This window comes from Haemaphysalis longicornis, unplaced genomic scaffold (genome assembly GCF_048455015.1).
Source record: "Haemaphysalis longicornis isolate Haplotype H1 unplaced genomic scaffold, Haemaphysalis longicornis Haplotype H1 scaffold_5, whole genome shotgun sequence".
Lineage (NCBI taxonomy): Eukaryota > Metazoa > Arthropoda > Arachnida > Ixodida > Ixodidae > Haemaphysalis > Haemaphysalis longicornis.
The window spans coordinates 178,667,241-178,688,006 of record NW_027526385.1 but is presented as its reverse complement, the minus strand read 5'-3'; the positions used below and the strand labels follow the sequence as shown (position 1 = coordinate 178,688,006).

At 46.8% G+C, this 20,766-nt stretch overlaps 1 protein-coding gene across 4 annotated transcripts in view; it reads left to right on the top strand.

Moving 5' to 3' along the window:
• LOC144138845 (sodium/potassium-transporting ATPase subunit beta-2-like) overlaps positions 1–17,836 on the top strand; it is a 28,993-nt gene extending 11,157 nt beyond the window's left edge. Inside the window, exons 1-5 of one of the 4 annotated variants that reach the window (XM_077671337.1) lie at positions 3,542–3,759; positions 5,469–5,632; positions 11,424–11,613; positions 12,788–13,080; positions 15,777–17,836. In XM_077671337.1, coding sequence (XP_077527463.1) covers positions 11,572–11,613; positions 12,788–13,080; positions 15,777–16,377 — 936 coding nt within the window. In that variant the 5' untranslated portion in view covers positions 3,542–3,759; positions 5,469–5,632; positions 11,424–11,571 and the 3' untranslated portion in view covers positions 16,378–17,836. Of the gene's footprint in view, positions 1–3,541; positions 3,760–5,468; positions 5,633–11,423; positions 11,614–12,787; positions 13,081–15,776 lie in introns of those variants that run through there. The other 3 variants (XM_077671338.1, XM_077671339.1, XM_077671335.1) reach the window with 3 other exon arrangements.
• The last annotated feature ends 2,930 nt before the right edge of the window (positions 17,837–20,766 follow it).

The following is a 20,766-nucleotide window of genomic DNA, read 5'->3' as shown; positions in this document are numbered from 1 at the left end:
TACATGGTAGTCTGTTGTCGTCTCAGAGGACTTCCTGCTCTTTCGTGGCCTGATCCGTGACTGGAGGGTATAGAAAAAATAACGTTAGAGAGAGCGCGCTCGGGCAAATCTAGCCTGAGGAAATACGTCGTGATCACGTGAAAGCCTAGCGAGTGGCAATACATCTATTTAAAACCGAGTTAACACACAATGTTGAGCTTTAAACGTTGTGTTGCAAACAAGGCAACACATTTTTACATATGCAAAAGTTAAATATAGGTCACCAACTTTCGCGTGGCCATTTCTTGGGTGGTGCAATGACAAGCAGTAGTGAGAAGCCATCATTTCCATTTTTGCTTGTGCGCGACCAGCGTGCAGCTGAACAAACCTGCATGGCCAATACGTCTCGGTAAATCAAAAGGACGTAGAATGGGGCTAGTTGGCGATGCTTCATACTGAATTGCGCTAAGTATACAGGCGAATAGGACGCTAACAGGGCTGGGATGAATCAAACATGTCAATCGTTTACTAAGGACAAGTCCATAGCACTTACACTCTTTGGCTTCTAGTTATCTGCATGTGCTTTGTAAATCCTGTATTTCATGATTACCCGAAGCGACGAACGTGTCATTTATGCACACGCAACTGTTCCTTCTGATGTGAGGAGCTTCCGCGATTCCCCTAGATACTGGAACCGACTCCGTGATAAAAAATAGGTGGCTTGAAAGCGTGGACGTGCGTTTCACTTTTCTACGAACAGTTTGACAAATCTTAGATAACTTGAATGATGCAGAAAAAAAAAACAGCATCATTTTCATACCGGTTGGCAACAAGCTTAAAATCGTGTGAAAACTAATGTACAGTCGGTAAAACGCTTGTCTATAACAGCGATTTCAACTTCAACCAGCTACATCCGAAAACTGCCGAAACGCACTCGTTCCAAACATGTCGGAGGCAAAAGCCAAGGGCTAAGACTTCAGAATTCCGCAGTAGTTTTATTCAAATCCCGCTCCGGCGGGGCAGGACAGGGCTGAGAGTATGAAAGCTGTGTTATAGACAAGCCTTTTACCGGCTGTACGTATACGGGACGGCAGTGAAAATTTAATGGCGAGGCTGACACCTTTGCCCCTAATATCGCATTTGTGTTACACGCGTACAAAGAGCTTCGCGTCACATGGACTTCATCCTCCTTGAATGTGCCTGAAGAATGGGTAATGTCGCATGTATTCGCGGGACCTTCTGCTTCGCGTATGTATGATGTGACCTGGTCCCCCTGCCCAGCGTTACCGTCCCGATTCACCGGGAATTTTCTGACGTTAGGCCGACCGTTACGCTTTGAGGTGTAAGGGCGTTAAAGGTATACGAGTTCAACGTTCCTTGGCACGTACCTGCGCGCAACGTTACCGTTGACTAGTTCACCCAAGCGACAGGCGTGCTACATAGCCGAAATGGTAAATTGAGTAATGCTCGTTTTCAGGATTTTCGCTTTCATGCAAGTGGAAATACTTGTATAACACTACGCACAGTGACTGTCAGAATTATAAAAATGAAAATGAAAATAAACTTTGACATCTCCATACATAGACACTTGGCATTGTAAGACTACAATGAGACACATTGGTCAGAAGTTCTGCTCGACGATTTTATTGTCATCGCAAAAAAGTACAAGATGGACTGGTTCCTTGCTGTTGTCTTTAAAAAACTTGGGCTCGCATGCTGCAGCGACCCTGATCAACCAACCGGTACTACATGCAGTCTTGATTTAGTCTCGGTAACCGAACGATTGTCACTAGCGCTACTCTTAATACGTTTGAAGTGTTGCGTACTGGCCGTGCCTATTCTGTGTCGTCATTATGCCACAGGATATTGAGCAAAATTATGCTGTGGACCAGACAGCAGGAACCAGAACGCAGTCAGGTGTTCAGCTTTATTCTGTAGACAGTCCCGCGGTTACTCAAGCATTGTTAATCTTAACCGACTTAAAGTATACCAAACCACCTTTATTTACAGAAAATATGCATGGAATTGACATACGAGGAAATTTCATAGCAAAAAATTACGCCCACCTCCCCTCGCGGGAACCCTGGTGTGATGCAACGCTGAGTCGGGGTTCAAGCGCAAGCGGAGAGCTATCGTCGACCGAAAGGCCGCCGGAGAGCGGCACACCGGTTATATGCGCAGCGCGGCCGAAGGAGAGGAGACCGCGGAAGAGAGAGTACTGCACATGCGCTGGCGCCAGTGTGTCTGCCGCGGCTATGACGCAACACAATCCAACACAATCCACTTTAATCGAATCCAATCCAAATCCAATCCAATCCAAGCCAAGCCAAGCCAATCCATTCGAATCCAATCCAATGCCCCTCGCGAGAGAGGGGCATCGGAAAGGAGAGGGGGTGAGCGGCGGAGAGCGCAGCTCGCGCGGCGAGGAGAATGGGGGAGGGGCGGACGATAACAACGCCGACGACGCTGCATGGACAAGGCGAGTGAATGAGATGCAGTCGCATCTAAACATTCCCCCTGAAAAAAGATTTAGTATTGCAAGGGTCGAACCCAGGCTGTTATCGATAAAACCCGAGACTCTACCACTGCGTCACGGAAAACAACAAGCAGGCACCTCTAAGCAGTAGATCTAAGTGAAACGTAGCCCTGGGGTGTAGTCCACAATAAATCTGAACATTATTCTTTGGTCTCGTCCACATAATGGGCAGTGCGTTCAATGCATCACCAGCAAGTGTCATAATTTTGCAGCAGCTTCGCGGTACATCCACTTTTGGCACGGTCGGAATTGGGCATAAATGTTGATGCAAAAGCATTGAATGACGCATGGAACCGAAAAGCCGCAGTTTGTCTTGTGTAGCAGCAAAATGACTCCTATAATAACGGACGGGAGAAACAGGATGAAAACGAGTAAAATTAGAATGGAATGGATGACTTTATTGTGGCAAGCAGGCCAACAAGCACTGTTGTGGAATATGGTGATAAGGAGAGGGGATGATGGTTCAGAGAAAGCTTGTTCACGGCACTTCGAGCGTTAACGTGAGTACATTAGGCATGGTTACGCCCATAGGGGTATACCACACACACTCAGGTACAAGAAACGTTTGGACTTACACAAAGTCTCACTCGTGCAAGTTATTTCTCATGTGTTCCACATCCGTGTCTTCAACTTCCGTGTCTTCAATAGAAAAGGTCGATCATGGCCTTGGTTGCACTGAAGCTCGTCCAAAACTACCTTTTAGTTGTCGCAAATGCATGCGAACAAACGATGAAGAAAGTCTTTTGTCTGAGAAACATTGTAAAATTATTTTGTATTTTAACTATAAGACAATGATGGGAGTTGGGTTTCTTTTTAAATTCTGTATGAGGAGAGGGCATTCAATGTTTTCTAAGCACAATTGCTCAGCCTTAGCTATACCAGAGTCCCCCAAAGCAATGAAGGACTCTGGCTATATTGTACCTCGTGACAAACACAACAGCGCCCACTCACAATGGAGCAGCACTGCCAGAAATAACCCAGAGGAACGTCAACGCTTGACAAATCCTTCGGAACTTTTTCAGACGTTCATATAAAGGCTTACTTGCGGCTACTTCTCTTTCTTCAAGTTTTTGAGCGCCAAATAATGACAGAATCATGTTGTGTACTTGTTGTGATTGTAGTGTTAAATTTATCGGTGGCCTTTGCGAATGCTTCAGTTTCTTCTGCTTCAAATGCAGTAGCTGGGACCACTCCTTCTTCAGGATTACAGCAAGCTAAACCTCTTGTCCTCGCTAAAGGCAGACGTACGTACAGGCTTCTGTTGCGTGTTTGAATGAAAGGCAGTCGCTGTTAGTGGGCCTTAGAAACTATTTCACCTCTTCGCCTTCTCAACAAAAATATTGCTGTGGGCTGTTAATTGGCCGTCATGGTTTGAAAACCAACACTGCCGTAATATGGTTCATGTCAATTATACCAAATTTTAAAAAATATGTTTCGTTATTTTCAAACGCTAAACCCCATACAGCAAATATATTGTCACGGGAATTAGGCGATGTGGACACTGGCGCACATTAGATGGCTGGGAGCCCTCCGAACAGGAGCACACACACGGAGGTGCGTACTCGGATACATGTGCGCTTGCTGGAATGGCTGACGCCCTTTAAATGAATTTCATACGCCATGGTTCATGTCACCTTTCTCCTGCCGTTCGTCGCATACTATGACTGGTGGAGGTTGCGTCATAACCCTCATCCTGGCTCAAGCATCTTACCGTTGCGATATCGGCACACACGAAGGGTCCCGGGTCTGGTTATTGGCGCATCCCGCCCCCGCCGCCATCAGCACTCGAACATGTTTCCCCCTCCCAGTGTCCTCAGTCCGTAAGCAGCTAGACCAGCCGACGAGGCCACCTTCCACCACCATATTGCCCGACGCTTCGTCATTGCCTTGAAAACATTGCTGGTGTGGGGCCAGGGGTTGCGAATGTCACCATTGTCACCGTGGCGTCAAACCCTTTACTGTTTATTGTCATCACGTTGCTCACCTTCGTGCACTCACTTTCTCAATGCCACGGCCTCAATCGGGATGGTCGGTTTAATATGTCACGTGGTACACAACACCATGGCACACACCATCTTGCTCACCCACCTCTGAATAAAATGATGCACACGGCGGAGCGTGTCAATGCCCATGTTAAGATAGTTGATGCCCATTTAGATGATGTGTCCATCTACTACGATTCGTATAACCTATGTCCTGCTGCTGCGTAATTGCGTAATGGAATGATTTGGGATAACTCCTAGAATAATCGCAGTGACAGTGAAATATTCAAAACTTGGTTCGTCTTGTTTACGTGCTCAATTTTCGTTATGTAAAGCAAAAAATTGCTAATTGGCAAATGTCTTTAATGAATTACACCAGAAACGTTCGCTGCGTGTATTCGAATAAGTGCACTTCTAAGGCCAAAAATACACGTAAAAGCTGCCAGGAAAACACTTGTTGGCAATTTTCATTTCCGCAATGACACTTATCCGCGGTATGGTTTTGACTATAGCCCACGTCTAATTTTTTCGAGAAATATCGCATACATTACAGCCTAATACGTAACAACAAATTTCACACAATAAATCATGTTTAATAACGAAAAACATGAAAGTATTTAACAGCACGACAACGAATTTCTGGGTTAAACGGCAAGCGTTTAGGCTGTTAATAAATACTTTTTATATTTTTCCTACAACAAAATGTCTTGTATGGCTGCTTATGTAGTGCATACTCAATCAAAAATTGTCTTGCATTTTTAATGGTAGTTTTACACCAATGTTTGAGGCGCGTATCTATTAGAAAAGTTATTTTAGCCCAAAAAGTTTAGGATGGTCGTCGATACTATTCGCGCAGGATATGTGGTCCCTGATACATTAAAATAGGATGCCTTTGCACTGTCTCTGATAATGCCGTTATCATAGAGTTTTACAAGTAACGCTGATCTAATTTATGTGCTTATAACATGCAGGATGCCCCAGGCGTCAGGTCTGGCGGGTATTCCAGAGCAGCACGTGCGGAGAGTTCAAATGCTACAACGTATTCCACCCTGGCACGCGAGACTTGTGCTCCCCTGACTGCTGGACCGGCTGTTTCTGCCGGTGGCCTTGGTTCCGAAATAGCCGCGGCGATTGCGTCAGTTTGTTTTGGTGCTTGTTGCACAGAGACGGAGTGCGGCACTATCCGGGTCTTGTATAGCCACACAAGACGAACGAACGTACCGCTCTGGGGGAATGCATATTTATGAGAAGAACAGCACATTATTTCTAAAAAGAAACATAAGCCGAAATGTGGTTGAACATAGATCCCATTATGTTATGTGCACTATTGTAATGCATATGAACAATAAAGCATGTCAAGTTCTAAAGCAAATCTGTGGATAACAGGTGACGTAAAATAGTTTAATACTCGTGACCTGTGGAAATGAAGGTAAATGTTGTGTACTTTGTAAAAAGAAAGTCATCTGATAGGTGAGGTTATGGGATCATTGCGTTATAAAGACATAATAAAAAACTTCCTCGGTGGACACTACATTGAAAGTTTATAATTTATTGCTGTTTTTTTTCTGCGGACATTTTTTCATTTGATGTCATAATATTACTTTGATAGGGGAACTAAAGTGAATTAGCCGGAGTCTATTTGTGGCAGCATTGCGCAGTTTACCATATATATTTGACTATTCAGCGTAAGCCTATAAGCGCAGTTTGTCTGCAACGGATGGCAGAAAATGAAAAAAAAAAGGGAGACCCTACGATGTGTAAAGGTAGATGACCACTGAATCTGTATAAAACACACATTACACGCATATATTTCTCTCATAATTTGGTTATAGTAGTGACTAGTTTTTCTTTTACAAACCTCGGGAGGACTGAGTTTTAGTCTAGAAGACATAAAGGGGGCTGTCGGTTTCTCTCTCGCAGAAGCCCATCTATTCAGAGTGGACGGAAATTCCACGACCTTTGCAAATTCATTGAGTAATACATAATTAAGAAAATATGTCCGTGTATCTGCTCCTTTCGTTGCAAATGTCGTCAAAAGACGATAGTCTTTGTAGACATTTGCCAAGGAAATGCCCCTTTACTTTCCCGCTCACCTCTCATGCTGTCCCTGTATCGTCGCGCTCATCCCAAGGTAAACACACTAAAGGTCTGCGCAAGGGGATTTGAATTTACCGCGTTCCAGTGCTACAGGCCGGGTTCCTCGATGCCAGCGCTGCAGTACGGCGGAGACGCGCGTGAATGGAGGCGGTCGACTACAAGGTTTATAGAACCGCGTGGCCGTGCTCCACGTGCGTTCCAAGCAGAACGTGGAACCTAGCTAGTGAAACCTTTCGTTGCTGTTGCCGCGTGATTTTTCATATGCCGCCAGGAGGTGGTGGTTTTCTGCAGTAGATGAAGAATATCATTTGCAATTGAAAAACCAAGCATCCATGACTTTTGTATTAAAGGAACACTGTAAATATCCCTTGTGTACTAATTTCCTGTCTTATATTTGCGTAATGTCTTGTTCTTGTCCAACAAAGTTGACAAGTATGAACATATAAACCGGGCTTAGACGTTTACATTTGGCTGTGAGTATATAAGACTATTGCGCAAAATGAACTTTACTTTGGCCGGGTGGCTGAATCGAGTTACAGAACGACAGACAGACAGACAGAAATACAGACAGACCAAAATTTCTGGGTTTAAGTAGCCCAAGAAAGACTATGGTTTTAAAAAAAATTAGCTGTAACAGCGTAATCATGGTGCCGTCTTAGCGGCCCATTGCGATTCATTAACAGCGGAGCTGTTTTACAAGCCGTAAGTTCGCCGTTGCAGCAAAAAATACCAAGAAAGTGCCGAGTGCTCGTGAGCGCGTGCCTCGTGGCGAACGTCGTGTCCCCGGCTCGCGCGGTGTCTCCGGCCCCCCTCCTTCCCCCCTCCCCCAGCGCTGTTGTAGGACGCATGTAAAAAGAAACAAACTCCAGCGCTAATGCTAAAGATGAAAAGGGCGCTGTGACTCGCTTGCGGAAGTCACCGCGGCTGCCGCATTCTCGGTGCGCCATTATGGATAATCGGAGACATTGCTACGAGTGGGCCAACCCTTCCCGAGACGACTTGCAGATCCCGCCACCGCTGCCTCGAGTCGATGACGAAGAGCTGGTGGAAGTCTGCAATGCTGAGGATGACTTTGCATCCACCACTCGCCGCGAATAAGACGACGACATCCTCGACGACGGCGATTGCTAGCACCGCAACTATGCAAATTTGCGAATTGTGCACCGCCACCATGGACTTAAGGAACGCAACCTCATCTGGCTTATGGATACCTTCATCATAAGCCGAATCACGTCTCTCACTCCATACCTTCACCTGAAAAATCCTGAGCAAGGTAAAATTGACTGCATAATACGCAAAGCCTAAAAACAGGCCGCGGCCACTCCCATCACGGCTTCCACCGAGCGTTTCATGGCTATGGGTATCCGTAGGATGTAACGAAGTTGAAAAAAAGTTCGCAATTGTTCGTTACATTCTGGTTTTCATCACATGCAGGTTTCGAGTTAAGGCTGGCGGGAACGAAGCAAAATGATAGACATCAGTAAAGGTGAACTGTCCCTTCATGAATTTATTTAACAGCGAAATACTGCGTGAGTTGGGCCTCCTGCTTTCGCACGAGCTTAGACACTACACGATGCTCCAAAGAAGCAAAGTCACTTACCCCCGTATTCACAAACGTAGCTTCAGTATCAGTTTTGCCTTTTGAACCTTTTGAACGTTTTCTGTGCCTTAAGGCGTTACAAGAACCAAATTTATGCTTAAAGGTGCCTTTTTGCAAAGTTCGTGCTCTTTACCGCACTCGATATTGTTCAGAGGGCGCTAGCTGGGATACTACACCAGGCGGCAACGTTCTTCTTTTTCGCCAGTGGAGACGGCATTTAAAAATTGTCCGCTTTTCTTGAAAAGACACGGCCTTTCGTTTTCTAGCAGCAGCAATCACCGACGAACCGATACCAGATATGTATAAGCGGAGACTCGTGACTATACGCCGACAGGACGGCCCAAACAGGACGATGAACCGAAACTGCACTCGTACGTGGAAACTGACGGTAGTTTGCGGTGGGGGCGAAAAAAAACGTGAAAAGTAGTTACTGTTGCTAGCTGGTGTGGTGTCACGCTACACAAGGAAAAACAGAAGTGACTGTGGCGTTAGCCATGAATTGGTGCTAGCCCCCTGCGTTCATCATCATCATCATCATCATGACGACGAATGTAGTGTTTAGGTGATTCCAAACGTTTTCATGGCTGCTGGCTCCGTATGCTCGTGCTAGTATTTGCTAAATTAGTTCATTTTTATGGTGGGTTTTTGAGTAAAAAAAAAACAGTGCATAACCAGGTCGGCGACTTCGGTACGTCAAGGTTAACCGCCGCGACCTTTCGTTCCATTGGGGTCCCAAACACAAGGCTTTCAATGGGGATGGCAGTGGGGTGGCAAACGTTGCTAAATCCAAGAATTTTTTACATAGAGTTTCGTCACATCCAGGTGTAACTGTAATTGGAAGATGTTGAAGCGCGGCGCACATCCCATCACAAGCGATTATCTAGAAGTCGCAAAAGACGCCTTCTAGTGCACAAACTCAGCATTTCGTACGCCAGCCAACATGGAACCAAGACTTCACTCCCGCTTCACCTTCAAAACTACGTCTTCCCCAGAAACATGTACCTGGTACACCACCAGAATCGCCGTCATACCCGAGCGTCTGTCCTGCACCAGCGTTTCAGAGATGACCCTGACGCATGTTATGCTGACGCCGCTGACTACCTGACTACCCAGCGAGCTACACGTACTCACATGATTTGGTTTTGTGAAGCTCAGACAAGAACTTTACGAGTACCCTTACTCATTACGAGTGCGGAACAGCGGGACAGCGCTTTGCTTAGCACCGACCCCGAAATACAGATCAAGGTCGTCCAACTGGCCGAAGATGCCGCTCGCGCCCAAAGGCCAAGGAAGACTCCCACTTCCCCTTACTCATTTTACCCAGTTTTGGGAAAAATAAAATCATCATCATCATAATCAGCTGTGCAAATAAACGATGATACTGAAACTTAACTATGTGTCCGGCAATGTTCACCTAAAACAACTTCGCCATTCAAGTCTTGCGTGTGAGGGAAAACTTCCCTGAATTCTTTTTTCACCGTACAATGTTTTTAGCTCAATTCTGCACATTCTTTTTGTATATAAGGGTAGTTTTCGATATCCTGCTTGTGGATTGAGAGGTGGGTTGCGGGAGGTAGGTTGCGGCATTTCAACAGGCTTAATCAACGTTCTGCATCGCACCGGTAGTAACGGGCTTGTACCCATCTCAGAACAAAATATCGCTGAGAGCTGTTATCGTTATTGGCCGTGCAAGACCCGACACCCAAAGTAACCTCCTTTCCACCGTAAGTACCACCCACAGTAACTTGCACTGTCAACATACCCTTGAGAGGGTACGCTGACATGGCAGACGAGTGGGAATTGGTCAGTCTGTGATCGTCGACAGTAGCATTTATCGGCAGTCGCCAATCCACATGAGTGGGCATGTTGTTATGCCAACCTCACTCGACCAGGCTTCCTTGCGTCTTTCCCCGAACTTCCCCTTTCCGTCGACGTCTTCACAAATAAAGTGCTAACGCAAGCTCTACCCTTAAACTCATCGAAACGTTGAGAAGATGACACACCCTTATGGTCGCAGCATCAAGCCCGTTTACCTCATTCACTCTAAGGAAACCCTGTGGTTCAGCTTCAGCAGAATGCACAGAAATGACCAATCCATGCCGACAACCAAGCGAATTGAGAACACCACAGGAGCGTTTACCCACTTCACTCTAGAAATGTGATTCCCGCTGTGGCACGGCGCCATACAGAACGTTATGCTTGCAGATCAAAATTTTCAGCCAGATCGTATGATCGACATCGTGAATTGATGAAATTTTATGGTTGGCTTTATAGATCCGTCAATAGCACGTAAACTAGTGAAGCTGAACCACAGGATTGTCTTGGAGGGGGCTCGCTAAGGTGACACTGTAGTCACACGCAATTAGGAGGGCAACCAGGAGACATACTGGTGCGCTGCAGGATTGGATTCACCTCGCTCGAGAATACGAGATTACGAGACTTTGCAGAAGAAACGTGCAAGCCTGAAGCAGGGGTATAAGTACGACATGACACTGACACCCGTGTTATAATAGGATTCCATCTAGTCCAAGTACAAGAATCATCAACACGTGCTCTAATGTGACGTGCATCTCACAGCTGAGGAAATTCTGTAGTGAGAGAGTAAAAGATTCGGCCGAGCACACTAACTGTGGCACATGATGCTGTACGTTGTAGAGAACTGGGATTTTGTGTAACCCCTTATAAACGATAAACGAGCTGGTATAGGCTAAAATTTTTAATGTTCTTAAATTAAATCCAAAGCTTTCCACCCTGCACCTGTCAAGGTCATTCATCGCGTTGCCATTGACCTTGAGACACCAGCGCGAAAGTCTCCGCCTTTCTCATTGCTTCGCTCGCTCGGAGCCAAGCCGCTGTGATTCCACGTGACTGGGCGAGGGTAAAACGGCTGCTTCGCCTGCTCTTGATCGCTCAGCGCCGGCGGGGGCATGTGTGCACGCTCTTCAGCGCAAGGGAACCACGTGACTTGGGGTTTAAAAGCTGCGTCACTGACGCGTCGCTTGGTTCCTCAGTGTCGCCATTGATGGTGCGCCGGCTGGGCTGACTGTTGGTGCTCTTCAATGCAAGCAAAAGGACGAGTGCAATTCTCCAGTAAAGATAGCTAAACGTCAGACTGCGAAACCTCAAGCGAAGGCAAACTTTCATGACGCGCTGTGTGCGTGGTCTTTGCTTTCGCTCCTAATAACTAGGCTTACAAGTGTTAAAACAGAGCTTTTTTTTATTTTTTCAGGTTTCTCAGCCTTAAAAGCGCTTACAGATGTGAACTTCAAGCCACACGCGCTGTGTCATCAGGCCTTCTTGCGTCATAGGCCGTGCGGTGGTGACCTCCAGAGGTCCCCGTCGATCGCCGCTACAAGAACTTTCGCACAGGTGCAGCCATGGCACTTCCAGAAACCACAGCACAAGATCCTGCGGAAAGGGTGTGTACTTCTCCCGCTCTCCGATGTATTTCCTTGCACCTGTACTAGGCTGGTGTGGTGCAAAAGTACTTTTCGTGTACAATGTGTTCTGAAATTAGGTGTCCGGCATAAATATTCCACCAAAATTGGTTACATGAAGGAAATAAGGGTTTGCCACATATTATTGCGTGACGTGATGATAAAAACCATAGGAGTCGGTGTCGCGACATATTCTGAATGCATGGTAATTTGGCGAACACGAGTACGGTCGCAAAGCATTTTAGCTTGCTGCAGGATGGACACGCTCACTATAAGTATATAGGGAACGTGCGATTCTCGTCCTTTGCGTAAATGAGGCATTGCCCGATGGGCGCGACTTGCCCCGGCTTCAGAAGTCCTCAACACGGCGTTTCTCGCACGCCCCTCGTACACTGTGCCAACCGTACTTTGCTTTCTAACTGCTTCAGGGGTCAAATTTGCTTGCTTTAGCCGCGGCATTGACCGTCTGTCGCTCGTTTGATTGTCCACCAGCATCGGAATTTCGTCGCCGGCATTCCATGCCCTCCTGTTTTGCCACCCTGCCCTGCCTGTGCACTTGGTTTTGTAACGCGTACAAGCGGTGGCGAAGGTCCCGGAATCCGTCGAGGCGGCATTGGACGGGTTTGTCGGAAGAGGCAGGTGGCGAGCCGTGCTTCTACTTGATGTCTTTGGCATGCACTTGCGCCTATGACATTCCCGATGGCCGGAGGCCGTGTTTTGTGCAGTCGGCTGAACACATTGGGTAGGGGAACGTATAATCATTTGTTATGTGCAAAAAAAAAAAAAAGAATAGTCCGCAGCTAAGAAAAAATAGACAAAAGCTGTAATTACGCGGCCATACATTGCCGCGGAGCTCCAATTGACGCTATGCTCCGGTCATAGCATGTATATTTGCCTTGACAAGCTCTATACGTTTCCTGAGCGATACGAGTTTACATGAACGTCTGTTGTGCCTAAAATGGGACTAGAGTGAGTGCCTTGCCGCTTCCATTTCGTCCTCTTCATTTTTACCTCTTTTTATCTTCTGAACCCCACTCCCTCAGTGCGGGGTAGCAAACCGGGCTTTACGGCCTTTCTTTCGTTTTTTCTACTCGTCCGTCTCCACTGTGCGAGGGTGACGTCCCTGCCTTTGCGTCGCATTCTTTGTTGTGGACAGGTTCCTCTTCAAACGGTTTCTGCGGTGGGCGGCGAACGTGAGGATGGAGTGGCTGCGGCAAAAGCCCCGGGTTCTCGGTCCACAGGTCGACGGCAGACAGACTCGGGCTTCAGCTCTTGGTTCTCCAGACCCCGTGTCAAGTGGATGGTCGTTGCGCTGGTGGCGGTGGTCCTGCTGTTCGTGATCGTGCTCGCAGCCGCACTGCTGTCAACCGGAAAGGGGGCAGGCGAGAGTGATGGTGCTTCGGTGTTAACCTTCTGGCCAATGCAAGAGCCGGGACATAACCTGATCTGGTGAGAAGAACTTTGGTCACTGTGCGCGGAGTACCGCGCCTGCTACTTGTACTGAAAGCACATGCCTAATATGTGGTTTCGCTTTCTAGTTTGGTCGGTGGTTTTGTTATAAGAACAAGGTCAGTTAAAATTATTTCAAAAACACCAAATCTGCGGCGTCACCTTCTTCAGACTTTCGAGCCATTCGCGAGGCCATTCTATACGCTTAGTATGGCATGGGCAAGCCGTAATTTTACCTCGGACCCCCTAGCCTTCACTTGAGATAACTAGGTTGCAAAGTTGCCCGTTCAGCTCTCGGTGTTTAACCAGCAGTCAAGAAGAGAGATGAACCGTAGAAAAAAAGAACTACGCAAATCGTATTCGCCGTGACAGATGGGCAATTTCTTTTGTATCAAAGTCAAGAAAGTCTGCATTACATGAACATCAGCCATTTTTTAACCATCCTGAAAGCGCCTCGCGTTATGATAAGTGTACGCTACCGGAAAAACGCACTTTTCTAAAAGAATTGTCAACAACCACCCGGAACTTGAGAAATTTTCTCATTCAGGCTGAACGTTTCCGGCGGCCAGACATGATACACTTTTTTTTTGGCAGGCACATAAGACTAGGAGTTAGGCCTATTTTCTTCCATTATTTACACTGAAACGTCGTACTAGTACAGCGCCATTCCGGGGTTGGCGGCTGCTTAAAGCAGACTCCTTTAGCTGGCGCGCCATGGCTCGTCTTTGCCTTCTGTTTCCTCGTCCAAATGCCAAGCTTTTTGTGGCTCTTGTAAAGAAAATGTGGTACTTTTCAAACCGCTGCAACTTTATAACATGTGCTGCGGCTTAGGAGGTCCCTGCTGCTTATACTCCGGAGCAATGTTTGGCTGAAAAACGCTTCCGGCTTTCTCCAAGCTGAAAAATATTGAAGTTTGAGAACTTGCTCACAGAGGTGTTGGACGAGCCGGTCACCTATTAATCCATTTCTTAGCACTGTCGCTTCAGAATTGTTTCCGCTAACCTGGCCTGACTCACGCGGTTATGCCTTGCCCATAAAAATGTGTTGAAATGACCTATTTCGGAATTGTTATCCACTGCGCAGCATTCATAGTTGAATCGTCCCCATTGTGTTTTCTTTTTAGGCGACCGGGCTGACGTGACCGGATCTTTGCGGTTGAAACCAGCCGAAACTGGTCGTCGGCGCGACTTTTTTGTCTTGTTTTTATTGTGCTTGGCGCCGCAAGGGACAGCGCGAAGAATTGTGTTTATTTAGCTGTTGATTTTGTTCTGCTTTTGTAGCGTTTCTCTACGACGCCGTTTGTAATCGCCATTTTGTCATAATCGTCATAATCGTGATATTATTCGTATTTTTTCTTTTCGAGTTTATCGCTCAATGTCGCTGGAATAATTATAAGTTAGTCCTTTCGTTAGTTCTTTCCTGGCTCTTCAGACGTTTGATAACATATTGCTTTGTCGTATTTTCCACCTAGCTCCTCGCAAAAGAGAAAATAATAATATACAAAGCACTTAAAAATAAACTTCATTCATTCATTCATTCATTCATTTGTTCAGTCATTCATACATTCATTCATTTTTTATTAATACTGTTGGCCAGAAGTGGGCCGTTACAGTATGGAATACAAATGAATGTGAAACTATGGAACGAAAGTATGGAATACAAAATGAATACAAAAATTACTCACGCAATAACTACACTATAAAGGTCGTAAGAAGATTTCTGGGTGCTGTTGCAAGCGCACGCTGGAAATACTCCATAAAAAAATGGAACACGCTTGCAGTGCAATACACACGCGCAGAAATACATGATGCATTGACGCTTCGAGACGGCACTTAGCACCACCCTGGGAGCCTGCACTTACAAAAAAGTATGCAGTGTCACCCGGTCAACAAAAACATACACGCACACAAAAACCGAAAAAAGGTACTTGTTTGTGTACAATGAACACCCCATTGAGTGTTTAACTAACCCAGCGCCACCATGCGATTTATTAAAAGAAATAAAAGCGATGCACAAACCGCTGCAAGGTTATCTATTGACAACGAAAGCATAGAAAAACAAAGAACTCCACTTCGAAGGTAACTGCGCGATGTACATTACATGAATAAATGAAAGACGAAACAATACACTCACTCACTCGCACTTCACAGGAAGTTTTGTAATAAGTGTCCTATAGAATGTCCTCGGAGTTTATAGACAAGCACGGAGTGTTTTCCGCATAACGTTTATTTTATTTCAAAAATCGAGGTGCAACGCATGCTAAAGACATCACCAAATCAGTTAATCATATAGAGGGATACGTTGAGAGTGTAGCAGCTACACCTTGCGGAGGAATTGCGCCAATGACAACGCACAAAGTCCTGGAAATCCAACTTCGATAGATAGCCTTCGCTGATTAGTAAATCGGGCGTGTGTAAAATAAATGGGCTTTTATCTCACTGCATTACATGCTCCATTGGTATTTAGCGAGCACCGTTGTGACGTAACGTACTATTTATTTGATATGTATTACTTGTTTAGACTTGATCACCACAGCCAGGACACCAAAGATAGAATTGGTTTGTTCCATTCATCGGTGGCCAGCCATATGGTTGATGCGAAAGCCGAACTTCAGGATTCCAGCTTGGAAATTGTACAGCGCTGATGGAATCGGTTTTGCGTTACACAACTTCAACTTTGTTCATCCGTCGACGCAGGTTCCGCGCCGGGAACTTTCCGGGTGCACGGCCAGGATGGCGAAACCTCACGGCGCAGCTGGAGACGCTCGTTGCGGGCTACGACTCTGTGCAATCCCAGCGCCAGTCCGACGTCATCCAGTGCTTCGGCCAGCGGCCCGAACAAGGGAAAGTGTGCTCCTTCGATGTCAACACCGTGGCTGCGCCGTGCACTGCAGATTACGACTTCGGATACCCGAGAGGCAGTCCGTGCGTGTTCATCCAGTTCGCCAACGTGTCGGGCTGGGACCCCGAGCCGCCATCACTGAATGACTCGTCCCAGGTTCTGCCGGAAGAGTTGCAGCCGCTGTTAAAGCCAGAGCTGCTGCCTCTTCACTGCGATGGAGACAGCATGGCGGACCGCGAGAACATCGGCGACTTGGTGTACTCGCCGTACCAGGGGTTTCGCACCGAATTCTTTCCGTACACCGGACACCGAGACTACATGCCGCCGCTGGTGGCCGTCCAATTCCGGAGACCGGAGATAGGAGTCGTTATTGGTGTCCGCTGCCGTCTTTGGGCGCGAAACCCACCTCCCGGCAAAGTGTCGACCGAGATTACGTTTCACCTGCTAGTTGACTGAAGGGTGAGAACACAGTAGACAGACAGCGCTGTAGGCAGCGTGTAGCAAGCACAGGTTTTCACTATCTTTTACATCAAAGATTTGCGGAGGCTTCTGCTATGCAGAGGATAATGGCCACTGTTTATGTCGAATTATAGAGAGTTGAGAGAGTTTCGGCACTTTTAGCTATGTCCGGTAGTCGCAACTCTTAACTACGTGCTGCAGAGTTGGTTGCTTTCGAGTATGAGACCGTTTCTGCAGAGCAACACACTACAGTTTTATAGATGAACATATGGTGTCCCATGCAAAAGGTCACAACAGAATCAATTCGCAAGCTTGAACATGAGACAATGTAGATTGAAAGAGCTGCCCCGTGAATGCAGCAGGGAAACCTTGTTTAACGGCGTCTTGCAGCATATAGGAGAAATTGACGCTCAACCGAGAATTCATACGGAATGCCTTACTGTGCCTGATCATCACCTTGATCTTCTCGCTGAAGTAATTTACCGGTTATGCATGAGGCACGCCAATGAAAGAAACGCGACGGCGTTGCAGCGCACTGTTCATTGTCCTTCTTTCAAACCGATTGCGTGGGCATTAAAGCACGTGCGTACAAATATTTTGTGTCATCACAGCACCTATGCGCAAGCTCTGTGTATATGTCTAGGCCGGCCGAAGTGCGGTGGTACAGTGGTGGATGTTTCTGCTGGTTTGAGTGTACTATACGCTATTGCAAGGGCGTGCAGTGCATATTTAACGACTTTCGGAACCACTTGCCCATCATGCCGCACATCTCTCTCGGCACTGAACCCGAGATTTTCCTTACTACAACCATCACTTCACGTCATGCTGACGGCGGATCGTGCTATACGGTCTTGACAACTCCATCGTGTTGGTTATCGTGCCCTGCACCGACTGAGATACACCGCCCTACAGTGTATGCAGCAGGCTTGCATAACAGACCGCCTGATCAACTTGCATCAGATTGCTGGGAATTGTATGAGTGGATGTTAGCATGTACGACTGTGTATCACAGTGATATCATTATGCATCACTTCATGATCATACATCATATCTGAGTGGCTTATTAATCGCTTTGAAAGAATCAGCAATGACCCATTTGACGAACCGCGCCGGTTACTGAAAATCTATGCAAAAACACTTGGGCGAAATGGAAAAAGACAGCACACAAGCGACCCAAATTACAGGGAAACGACGACTCTACGCCTCATCGTTCGTGTTTTTTCTGTCCTTGTGTTCTTTCACGCATTTTCCATGTAGCAATGTTCCAAGCACCTAAGTTCGGATATACTACCGTGATCTTATTTCAGCGCGAAAATACGCGTGGTGTACCACAAGCCCAATTGTGGTACCGAACTGCCTTCGTCGAATTTATGTTAAGATTTGAGAAATCTAAAGTGGAATTTCAATAAATCGTATCTGGCCCAGCCCTACTCCATTCAGCTTCTGTTGATTACTTTCACGTTTCCTGCAATGGCATCTGTATATGTATATAATAGTAAAATGCCCCTATTAAGCCTGACTGAAAAAACGCGGCTCTTCTAGCAGGCACGCTCTTCAACAAGTAAAATAAGGTTGCTTCACTGGTGTAGTGTCATCGATGCAGCTTTTCGCTGGTCAGACATTTGGCTGTAGCCAGGTGGATTCTAGCGGTGCTTGCCAAAAAATAACGAAGGTACTGAAACGGGCAACGTACCATAAGACAGTGCCTTTCCAACAGGTCGAAGGCCTCGTAGGTGATGATATGAGTGAGTGATTGAGTGAGTGAAAAACGTTTTATTGAGTCGGCGAAGTGGGAGTGGTTCCCTATTCCGGGAAGACATGTTATGAGCGGTCAGCCTTTTCTCTGCTGCTGGTCACCAGGTTCTCCCACAGCTCAGGGGTGGGAAGGGGGGTGGAAGAGGGTGAGGTTGGGGTTGTGCTTGCACTGTAGTATGATCAAATGAGCAATTTTCGGTGCATCAGCCAATGCTGAGATACTAGCGGAGTGCTGCTAAGCCCTGGTTAAGAAGGAAACTTAGAACAGGCAATCTCAGCAAAACGTTTCTTCGTACCTCCCGGCCACGCAACAAAATTGTAGCCAATTGAGCATTAGCCACTGGCTGTGTCCATTTCGTTTGATGTCAGGCTTGAAAAGCCCTGGGATTACTACGTATGCTCTGCAACCACCACTTGTCGGAGAAAGAGGCCATCGTGGAATTTTATGGTCAGCGTATTGCAGGAGGAGACTTTTCATTTTACTGCGTCCGCTGTTTCTCGTTGACGATGGAGGAAATTTCAGTGGTCTCTTCGAAGACTTGTCAAAGGTGACAGCAACGTCTTCTGCAACAAGTAAATACTAATAAGGAGAAGGTTTATATGTCTAGCGGAGAAAAATCCGCTGTCCCGGTGTACGCAGAAAACTTCTCGGTTGGAACCCTATGTGCCATGCGCGAAAAAAAAAAAAGCGGGTTGAAGAGGATTTAGCACGGGAGAGAAATCGGCTGGGTTGATAGATGACGTAGCTACAGAACGGCGCATCAGAGGGAGTAAACAAAGCCTCCTTTCTGAAAAGAGCGCGGCAGCAGCGAGCTACTGTCTGAAGCACGGCTCTAGCGACAACAGCGGGCAGGGAAGGGTAGGCAGAGTGGGCAAGAGGATCGTGGACTTGGCAATTGCAAACAACAGCCGCACGTTACTTCGAATAGGCCACGCCTCATAAGTGACCCCGAGGAGCAGGCAGCTTACAATCAGCGACGCTGCGAGCAGGAAACGAAAACTACCACGAACATGTAACGCATAATGATAAAGACTAACCACTAGGAGTAACACACAGGTAAAAACCGGCAACACGTTACAGATTGGCTGGTTAACCACCTCAATGGAGTACATGCGCGTATTTCTCATGTTTTGAAAATGAATTTTTGATCTGAAATACCCGACGATGTGCTCTGTGTGCAACTGCGTTTACAACATTCCTTACCTTCACACCGGGGATTCTTGGTTGCCCGGTTGGTTTTATAGGGAAGGCATTAAGTCGTTAGCTGATCGAAAAGCGCGCCACTCCAGAAACGCCGCACGTAAGTTACCTTTGACTGCGTGCCGCGCAAATAAAAGAGAAAGAAAAGGCGCGCGCTTCTGCTGCGAGGCAACGCCATGGGCATGAAGCAAATAGTTCTTCGCTAATATGCTGGCCTACCGGGCCTACAACTCGCAAGATATCGCCAACGGCGTTATTCTCGCCAAGGACATACCCGAACTCGTGGACGGAAATTATAAAGGCAAACTCAGCAGCAGTGTGGTTGAAATATGCCTGGTTTGTGGCCTCTGCGCGCGAGTAAAAGCAAACTTAAAAAAAAAAAAACTGTGGTAGATTCCTCTGTCATGGGAATCGGTAAAACACGAAATGTGAAGCGAAATCTGCTGCTGAGCATGATTTGTGAGTCGGCGGCTGTCTTGTGGGTGTGCTGGGTGAGCGACCTCCTGCTGGTGGGTCGCTTCGGCAAAGGTGTACTAGCGTCATTTCCATTACGGATATGATGTCAGTGAGCGCTTAGTTTATCGTATCATTAAACAATTTCGTTTGAAAATATAAAACCCGAAAACGAAGAACTCTTAGTATATCGTACTCTTTAGTTCTAAAGGTTGCTTCCCCGCAAGAAGACCCTGCGTTACGAAAGCGACCCTTTACAGGCCGCTTTCTTCGTTGTACTGGCGTCACTTCCGTCTTCGCAAATCCCAGAATAAAACACAGTCGTGTTAAAAAAAAAACGCGTAAAAGCAAGAAGGAGCGCCCAATGAGACGCTAATGCTTTCGCAATCTTTTTATCATAGAAAAAGCTTAGCTGTAACTTGTTTTTTGTCCGGGCTGCGACGTACACAAAGCTTAGAGCACTCTGACCATCGATCGGCACACCGTGAATGAATCGCCAAAATCTTCTGGTATATAAAGTGAGAGAGCGAGAGAGAGAGAGACAGGCACAGGGAGAGAAAGAGAGAGAGAACAATTTTATTGTGTGCCAGTGTGCCCGGTATGGGGTCGAGGGAAAAGGAAGAGGTTAGAGATCCTCACCGGTCTTCTTCGCCCCTGTAGACAGCAGCCAGGAATCCTCGAACCCCGGCGACTTGGACTTTGGGATCGGTGCTGACCAGCGCGGTCTCCCACTGCTCCACGGTTCTAATGCCTAAAAAAGGGCCTTCTTTTCTGCTCGCCCCGCTTACTGTTTAGGGGGCAGGACCAAAGCATATGGTGGAGGTCGGCGTATCTTGAAGCTGTACAAGAATGTAAAATGTTTGCAGTGCCATCGGAGACACCACAGACCATCGGCAATGACGCGTCCCTGCAAACTGCCCTGAGAGAGACAAGGATACGTTTATTGCTCACGATTCACCTCCAAATCGTGGAACTTC